The 9,585-nt window shown below is 55.3% G+C and overlaps 1 protein-coding gene across 1 annotated transcript in view; it reads right to left on the bottom strand.

Annotated features, from left to right (window-relative positions):
• Positions 1-9,103, bottom strand: part of HTR6 (5-hydroxytryptamine receptor 6) — a 16,000-nt gene extending 6,897 nt beyond the window's left edge. The window contains exon 1 of the mRNA XM_017852000.1: positions 7,923-9,103. Within this exon, the coding sequence (XP_017707489.1) occupies positions 7,923-8,636 (714 nt within the window). The 5' untranslated portion in view covers positions 8,637-9,103. The remainder of the gene's footprint in view (positions 1-7,922) is intronic.
• Between the last annotated feature and the right edge of the window lie 482 nt (positions 9,104-9,585).

Below are 9,585 nucleotides of genomic sequence, written 5' to 3'. Positions count from 1 at the left end.
AAAAAAAAAAAAAAAAAAAAAAAAGACCTAGAAGGACATATCGTAAATTGATGCATGTCCCTGGGAGTAAAAGGTGATTAGCTGGAATTTGGGGGTCTTTTCCTTCATCCCTATTGTTGAATTTTTAAAGTGTGTTTATGTATTCCTTTATGCAATTAATTTTATTTATTTGTTTGTTTATGTATTTATTTATTTTGAGACAGAGTCTCACTCTTGTTGCCCAGGCTGGAGTGCAATGGCGCGATCTCAGCTCACCACAACCTCTGCCTCCTGGGTCTAAGTGATTCTCCTACCTCAGCCTCCCGAGAAGCTGGGACTACAGGTGTGCACTACCATGCCTGGCTAATTTTGTACCTTAGTAGAGATGGGGTTTCTCCATGTTGGTCTCAAACTCCTGACCTCAGGTGATCCGCCCACCTCAGCCTCCCAAAGTGCTGGGATTACAGGCGAGAGCCACCACGCCCAGCCCATAATTAAATTTTTTTACCATCATCTGATCATAGTGTGAGAGTTATAAGACAGACTCTGGAGCCAGACTGCCTGGTTTCAAATCCTGGCTCTGTTACAACCTAGCAGAGTGACCTTAAGCAAGCTATGCTTCCACTTTCTGTTCTGTAAAATGGCATTATAACAGCATCTACCTCGTAGGATTATAATAAGGATAAAATAAAATAATACACAGAAAGTTAGAACAGTGCCGGCACATAGGAAGTCCCATAGAAGTGTTAGCTATTGTCATTATTATTAGTCTCTGGCTCAGCTGTTTGATAATGGTGGTGATGGTGCTGGTGACAACAGTGATGTTTTTCCCTAGAAAGGGTCAAAGTGGTGAGCTCCCCAGAAACATATATTTTACCAACAACAGGAAAAGAGAGGCACGAACAACTGTTGTTGTTGTTTTAAAGATGGGGTCTTGGCCGGGCGCGGTGGCCCAAGCCTGTAATCCCAGCACTTTGGGAGGCCGAGGTGGGCGGATCACAAGGTCAGGAGATCAAGACCATCCTGGCTAACACGGTGAAACCCTGTCTCTACTAAAAAATACAAAAAACTAGCTGGGCGAGGTGGCGGGCGCCTGTAGTCCCAGCTACTCAGGAGGCTGAGGCAGGAGAATGGCGTAAACCCGGGAGGCGGAGCTTGCAGTGAGCTGAGATCTGGCCACTGCACTCCAGCCTGGGTGGCAGAGCAAGACTCCGTCTCAAAAAAAAAAAAAAAAAAGATGGGGTCTTGCTCTGTTGCCTGGGCTGGAATGCAGTGGCATGATCATACCTCACTTCAGCCTCAAACTCTTGGGCTCAAGCAATCCTCTCACCTCAGCCTCCTCGAGTAGCTGTAACTACAGGCCACCAGGCCTGGCTAACTTTTTACATATATGTTTAGAGACAGGAGCTCGCTATGTTGCCCAGGCTGGTCTCAAACTTCTGGCTTCAAAGGAGCCTCCTGCCTTGGCCTCCCAAAGTGTTGGGATTACAGTTGTGAGTCACTGCTTAACCGAAATTTGTTGAGCACTTACTATGTGCCTGGTAGTTTGTGTATATTATCTAATTGAATATTCAAACAGCCTTGTGTGATAGATGTCATGACCCCTGGAGCATAAGGAGGTAAAATACCTTGCCCAAGGTCATCCAGCTATGAGAGAAAAGAGGCAGGGCTTGAACCCTGAGCAGCGAGACCCCCAGACTCCTGCTCCAGCCCTGGCTGCACCAGGTTGCCTGGCTCTGAGCAGCAGCCAAGCCTGCCATGCTCAGCAGTGTCACTCTGCCAGTCTCTCCCTGGCTGCGCCCCCTCCTCCCCCTCACAGATATTTCTGTGATCACAGCCTCCTCCTCTGAGGAGGAAAGACAGAGACGGAAGGGAAGATGGATCACTAAGACAGAATGATGCTTAGTTGGGTGAGGAAGGGTGAAAAAAGAAAGGGGAGGAGGAAAAGCAGGAGAAATTGATGGGAGAGGAGAAAGGTGAGGGAAAGACAGGGGCACACAGAAGGAAGACATGGGAACTGAAGGAGAGAAGGGTGGGTGGGAGTGGGGAGGAAGGTGAGGTGTAGAGATGGGATGAGGTTATGGGCCACAGAGACCCAGAAATCCTGCCAGGAAGAGGAAGAGGGTGGGCCTCTCCTACTGGGCTCTCCCTCAAGCCGATGGCCCATATTGCGTCTCTGAAACTGTCCCTAACACCCTGGACCCTCCACAATCTCCCAAGGATGGCTCAATGTCACCCACATCCAGGCTCCCGCCTTCCACCCTGCTCCCAACACACACACTCCCCTGCCTTGGCAGCATCTCACTCTGCCCCACGGCTCTTCCTCCATCCCCAGCCCACACTCCCAGCCCCAGTGCTAAGCAGGACCCCTTCCTCCCAGCCCCAGTGCTAAGCAGGACCCCTTCCTCCCAGCCCCAGTGCTAAGCAGGACCCCGTCCTCCCAGCCCCAGTGCTAAGCAGGACCCCATCCCTCCCAGCCCCAGTGCTAAGCAGGACCCCATCCTCCCAGCCCCAGTGCTAAGCAGGACCCCTTCCTCCCAGCCCCAGTGCTAAGCAGGACCCCTTCCTCCCAGCCCCAGTGCTAAGCAGGACCCCTTCCTCCCAGCCCTGAGGTGGTGGGAAGATGTGGTGGAAATGACTAAGCCAACCAGTGGCCTTTTAAAAGCCCGTTTCCATAAATAGACATATGGAGAGGGGATGAAATGCTCAAGGCTGACCAGTTCCCATGTTCTGACCCCAGAGGAACTGGGGCCTTGAGACCTGTGCCCAGCTCCTTTCCCTCTGCAGGGAAGCTAGAGACTGGAATGGGGCAGGAAGCCAAGGCTAAGTGGGGCTGGGCACAGGAAAAGGGAAGGGGTCCAAAGCACCCACATCTGATTCATTCTCATCACTTCCTTTAGGTCCAAACATTGAGGGGGCCTCCACCTCCAGGCCAGCTCTGGTGGGAAGAAAGGGGCGGTGACCCAGGAGGCCCAAGTAGAGGCAGCACCCCGGATGCAAGTTCCCAAAATGCAGGCTGTTCACCAGGCAATCAGGAAAATGACCTGCAGGAGGCTTGCTTAGGAGCGGAGTAGATTTGAAAGCAGGAACAGAGGCAGAGTTTGGGTTTTCCGGAAAGCAGGGGGATTAGAACAGACACATTTCTGGCTTGAGTGGCCCCTGGGTCACTCTGCCTTAGAAGTAAGGCGCTGGCCTGAACAACCCATGAAGACCACTCCAGCCTTTCACTTTGGGGCTTGGTATGAGTTCTTTGCTTTCATCAAACATACACAGTGAATAATAGATTTTGAATGTTTGCCGGGGGAGGCACCCCTTCTATAAGCTCCATAATCCTCATTGTGATACAGTTTGAGGATTAATGTCTGTACCCCTAACTAGAACAGATTTCAAGAGGGCAGGCACTGTCGGTCTCACTCACCACCATATCCACAGCCTAGAACATCTGCTGTGCAGATGTTCAATACATCAAGCAAATGAATTCACACGATAAAAAGCTCAGGATCATGACACTCAAGAAGTAACTCTGAAAGACATGAGAAAACAGGCAACCACAGGAACAGGGGTGGAATCCCAGGCTCCCTAAAGCACTGTGTTCACTGCATTCCTTCCATAAATACATACTGAGCACCCACGATGTGCCAGGTGGCCCTAAGTCCTGGGACCATGGTGGAAAACAGGCCAGGCACGGTGGCTCACGCCTGTAATCCTAGCACTTTGGGAAGCCAAGGTGGGTGGATTGCCTGAGCTCAGGAGTTCAAGACCAGCCTGGGCAACACCATGAAACCCCGTCCCTACTAAAATACAAAAAATTAGCCCGGTATGGTGGTGTGTACCTGTAGTACCAGCTACTGGGGAGGCTGAGGCAGGAGAGTTGCTTGAATCCGGGAGGCGGAAGTTGCAGTGGGCGGAGATTACGTCACTGCACTCCAGCCTGGGCGACAGAGTGAGACTCTGTCTCCAAAAGAAAAGAAAACAGAAAAACAAGTTCCCCACCCTCATAGAGCTTAAATTCTAGAAGAAGGAAACAAACAGTAAATAGACAAAAATGGGTAGGTATAGAACACGTCAGGGGGTAGCAGGTGCTGCTGAGAGAAATAACTAAAGAAACTAGGATCGGAGAGGACCTGGGGAGGGTGGCAGGTGCTATTCTTGAGAGAGGGATTAGGGGAGGCAATTCAACAGAGGCTGGAAGGAAGTGATGGAAATTAGGGGGAGAACAGGTTGGAGACCTGAAGAAAGGGCGCTCCAACAGAAGGAACCGCAAGTGAGGCAAAATGGGCTTGGTGTGTTCAGGGAACAGCAAGGATGCCAGCATGCCTGAAAGAGAAGAAACAAACGGGATTACAGAAGGAGAGGAGGCCAGACAGGGTTAGAGGGCCAGGTGATGTGAGACACAAGGCCATCAGAGCAGAGGAATGAGGCCGCAGGAACTGCATTGTAAAGGGATCATTGGAGCCACAGTGGAAGGTTGAAAGAGAGCAAGAATGGAATCAGGAAGTCAGGGCCAGGCTCAGTGGCTCACACCTGTAATCCCAGCACTTTGGGAGGCCGAGGCTAGCAGATCACTTGAGGTCAGGAGTTTGAGACCAGCCTGGCCAACATGGTGAAATCCTGTCTCTACTAAAAATACGAAAATTAGTTGGGCATGGTGGCACATGCCTGTAAGCAGCCCAGGTAGGAAGTCATCAGCCTGTGGGTGGTATTTTCAGTTACGAGACAAGATGAGGTCACTAATGGAGGAAATGTGGAAAAAGGACGAGATGCTCTGAGGACTGAGGCCCAGGGATGCCATGGCTGGGGCGGATCAGGAGGACTCAACAGAGGAGACCAGCAGGCACAGAGAAGAAAAGCGGCAAGGTGTGGGGTCCCCGAGCAAAGCATTTCAAGAGCATCACCGCCCACAGGCAGCACACCAGCACAGTGTGATGGTACCAACCAAATCTGAGCTTAAACCCCACTTACCAACTGTGCAATCTTGGGCAAGTCACCGCTCTCTCTGAGCCTCAGTTTCCCCATCTGTCGAACAGGGGTGCTGGTAGTACTTGACTCCTTGGGTGTTTGGGGGATTAATAAGCTTCGCTCGGTACCTGGTACACAGTGAGTGCTCACAGATTGTGGGGCTACAGCTGTTAGCACCTGGGAGACTCCTGCCCAGGTTCCAAGACCACAGGCTCAGGTTTGATACTAGTACCAGCCAGTGAGATTCATGGAAAGAAAATCTGTGTGGTACCGGCACCACCGAAATTAGGAATCCTGATCTCTCCTGCCTCAACCTCACCCAGATCAGCCAAGTTCTCACATCCTTAGTCACAAGAGCAGAGCTTCCTGAACTGGGGGAATGGAGATGATTTTAGATGGTAAAGGGTCACCCCATAAAATGAGTGAATCACCGAGTGAGCACGTCAGCCCGTTACAGCTCTCTTCCAGCTCTTCTAGGTGCGTCAAGACAAAGTCCCAGGTTGATGCTATCATGTTTGTGATACCTTCTAGCACGCTACAAAGAGAAAGCAGGCCCTAGGCTCATCACCTCAACCACACCAAGCTGCGTTTTAGTGATAGGGCTGGGGCTTCTTCAACTTCACTGAAGTGGTGTTTGTGATCGCCTTCTGTTTATGGCAAGGGATACAGATTTTCCATTTCTGGAGGAGATAACAAAGTTTTCTTTCTAAACAAATTCATAGAAGCAAAAAGATAAAAGAGATGATTTAAAGAAAATGCTAAGAATGCCAGGCACCGGGGTACACACCTGCAATTCCAGCTACTCAGGAGGCCGAAGCGGGAGCTCCAGGCCAGCCTGGGCAACATAGTGAGACCCTGTGTCTAATAAATAAATAAATAAAATGCTAAATGCATGTGAATTAAGTGGCTTGAGGTGTGGAGGTGGTAGTGGAAGAGGCATTAAGGAAGATATCCCCAGGCAGTTCTTGAATGCCCGAAGCTTGTGAAATCCTCCTTTTCAAGAACCCAGGGACTCCTGTAACCCTAGCACTTTGGGAGGCCGAGACAGGAGGATCGCTTGAGCCCAAGCGTTCAGTGAGTTTTGAGCGTGCCAGTGCATTCCAGCTCTCCAGGCTAGAATGAGCCATGATAAATTCTAGGCTGCAGTGAGCTATAATCACGCCACTGCATTCCAGCCCTCCAGCCTGGGTGACAGAGCAAGACCTTGTCTCTTAAAAAACAACAATAACAACAACAGAAAAACAAGAACCCAGGGTATATGGCCCAGGGCAGCCATCCCACCCCTGAAGAAGCAAGTCAGAGTCCCAGCCACCTGCCAAGACTCAAGAATATTCTGCAGGGAGCATGGATAGGGGAAAGGAGCAGGGCCGCAGCCAGGACTCCCAGTCCATGTGGGGCCCTGTCCCCACCAGGTGATGGGCAGGGGCAGCTTTGGGCCTCACCACCACGGTGGGACAGGCAAGCTTGTCTGGGGGACTGCCAAGGAGGGTGTTAGCCTTTTACCCCTCTGCCAAGTCCCCATGTGCCCAGTGACCTCCAAGGCAACCCACACCCTCCTAGAGCTTTCGCCACCCAAGGCTACACCAAAAGAGCCCAGCTTGGACTTTCCTCAAGACCTGCGACCTAAGTCACTGGGTCTCAGGCCTGGTCGGTCTACACTCCCACCCCCTCCCCGAGGGTGGACAATAGGAGTCAGGTGCACTGTGGCCTGGATGGCAACAGCTGGCACTCACTTACAGACAATGCAAGGCCTTGAGCTAAGAGCACCTAACCCATTCCGAGGCGCTGAAACGAGACAGGACCTACTATGCACAGTGGGGATCAAAACTGACCTCAATCAGGAGTTCAAGACCAGCCTGGCCAATATGGTGAAACCCCGTCTCTACTAAAAATACAAAAGTTAGCCTGGCGTGGTGGTGGGTGCCTGTAATCCCAGCTACTCAGGAGACTGAGGCAGAGGAGTAGCTTAAACCCGCAAGTTCGAGGTTTCAGTGAGCCAAGATCGCACCATTGCACTCCCGCCTGGGCGACAGAGTGAAACTCCGTCTCAAAAAAAAAAAAAAAAAAAAAAAGCTGACCTTGATATGTGTGACCTTCCTAGAGCTTGTATTCAAGTCATGGAGGCAGAATGAACAAGTCATTCTTATGGAGAATAACAGGAATGGGGAGTGTGGATGGGCCCGCAGACAGGGTAGTCAAAGATGTCCCCTGGGAAGAGGGCAGCCAGGGGAAGAACATTCCAGGTACAGGGAACAGCAAATGCAAAGACCTGGGCACAGAAGTAAGCCCAGTGCCTTCTAGAACCATGAGAAAGGCTACAAGGCTGTTGTAGAGTAAGAGAGAGGGAGAGTGGAGGTGACACTGGAGAGGTTGGCAGTGCTGGATCCTGAGGCCAGATCCTGAGACAGGTTTTCTTTATCTGGAGCACAATGGGGAGCCTGAAGTCTGAAGCAGGGGAGCGACATGATCACTTCTTTTTTAATTGCTCCGGCTTCTGCGCAGAAGATGGAGAGTACTGGGTCTGCAGCAGAAGCAGTGGAGCCAGTAGAAGTCTACGCAGCCTCCCCAGTAAGAAGTGGCAGTGGAGATGGCACCTGTTTAGAGGCAGCACCAACAGGTCTCGCTAATGAATAGCGTGAGGGTGAGGGAGAAAAGTATTCCTAAGTTCCTGGCATGTGATGCCGCAATGGTGCCATCTGCCATGATGGGGAAGACCAGGGAGGCAAAGACGGGGAGAGTTGGGCCACCATAAATTCCCTGTTGTACATGGTGCCTGGGAGAAGCCTGCCGCCTATCCTGACGGAGCTATCCTGTGGTGGGTGGGTCAGGCATTGGGTCTGGAGTTCAGAAGAAAGGTGGGCGCTCACAACTGCCACGCAGGGCCATGAGCAAATGTGTGCTAAGTGGGGATGCCCAGGGGGTTCCCAGGGACTGCTCATTCCTCACCATCCCACAGCCCAGGTCTCCCTGCGCACCCCGGGTACCTGCAGTGTCTCCGAGGCCTGGCTGGCCATGCCGGTGGTGAGGGAGGCCACCTGCACGGCCTGCTTGCGGGCAGCCAGCAGGATCCTGCAGTAGGTGAAGCATATAGCACCCGAGGGCAGGAAGAAGGTGAGGCCCGACGCCACAAGGACGAAGGGCAGGCTGGCCAGCAGGCGGCACTGGCCCGGGACGGGGGGCCGCGCGTGGCCCAGCTCGTGCCAGCCCAGCAGCAGGGGCAGGAAGGAGGCGAGCGCCGCGAGGCTCCAGGCGCCCAGGACTAGCGCCAGGGCACGCGGGGGCGTCATGCGCAGCTTGTAGCGCAGCGGCGAGAGGATGAGCAGGTAGCGGTCCAGGCTGATGAGGCAGAGGTTGAGGATGGAGGCGCTGCAGCACATTACGTCGAAGGCGGTCCAGAGCAGGCAGAGGCCGCGCGCCAGCACCCAGCGCCCGTACAGCGCGTTCAGCATGGCCGGCGGCATCACCACCAGCCCCACCATCAGGTCGGACGTGAAGAGCGACACCAGGAAGAAGTTGGACGTGTTGCGCAGCGCGGGCTGAGTGCAGATGAGCGCGATCAGCAGCGAGTTGGCCGCCGCCGTCAGCGCGATGACCACGCACAGCGCGGCCGCCACCCAGCCGCTGCCCCCCGGGGCCGACGGCGGCCCCGCGCCCCAGGCCGGGGTGCTATTGGCGGTGGGGCTCGGTTCTGGGACCATGGGGACCGGGGGTGGAGGGTAAGGGCGTGATAGGGTGGTGGGAAGACAGGTGAGGGCCCCGGCGAAGCGCAGGCTGGACGGGCACAGTCGGCGAGAGCAGATAGCGACTCACCACGCCCCCCGGGGGAGGCGAGTGGGGAGACATGGGCGGGGGCACTGGGTCGCGCTAGGTCAGGGGGCAGCGACCACAAGAGGACGCAGAGTGGCTATTTGGGCGCCCTCGGGGACGGGGCAAGGACACCTGGAGCAAAGGGGTTGGAAGTTTGGGGAGAGGCATCCGATGAGCCGAGGCCCCTAAAGGAAGCGGCGGGAAGTCAAGCAGATGTCGGATGGGCGCCCCGCGGTGGGAGCAGAGAGTCCTGGAGGGGGCGGGCGGCAAGATAGGGGAGGGGCGTCCGGCCGGGGCAGAGCTCGGGGAAGTGGGAGCGCGAGGAGGTGGGCGCGGGGGGTGAATGGGCGCTCTCGGGCCGGAGCAGGCTCCCAGCGGCCGGTGGGCGTGTGGGGTGCCAGGGTGGGGTCCGCAGGGCGGGGGCCTAGGGGCCGGAGCAAAGCCCCCCGGGAAAGGCAGTTCTCAGCTGGCGCGGAGGCACCGGGATCGGGCGCACACTGCGCGGGGGTTCGCCGGGACCGCCAGGCCCCACGGGAAGCGGAGGGCAGCGGCCGCGCGGCGCCCCCTCCCCACCCGGCCGCAGGGTCGCTTCCGCCTCCCGCCCGCACTGGTACCTGGGGCGCTCTGGCTTCTCCGCCGCCTGCGACTGCGGCAAGCGCCGCGGGGCTGCGAGAGGAAGAGGCGGCCGCGGGCCGGGCGGGCGGCGGGCCCGGGTCTCCCGAACCCGGGAGGCGCCGCGAGGGGCCCTCACGCGCGGAGGAGCGGCTGGGTGCAGCCTGGAGCGCGCGGTCTCCGCGCCGCGGAGCGTGCGTCCCGCCTCACGGTGGGCGGGGAGAGCCG

Source organism: Rhinopithecus bieti, unplaced genomic scaffold, assembly GCF_001698545.2.
Source record: "Rhinopithecus bieti isolate Rb0 unplaced genomic scaffold, ASM169854v2 scaffold_33652, whole genome shotgun sequence".
Classification (NCBI taxonomy): Eukaryota; Metazoa; Chordata; class Mammalia; order Primates; family Cercopithecidae; genus Rhinopithecus; species Rhinopithecus bieti.
Note: the sequence above shows the minus strand (reverse complement) of the source record. Positions and strands in the feature narration are given on the sequence as shown.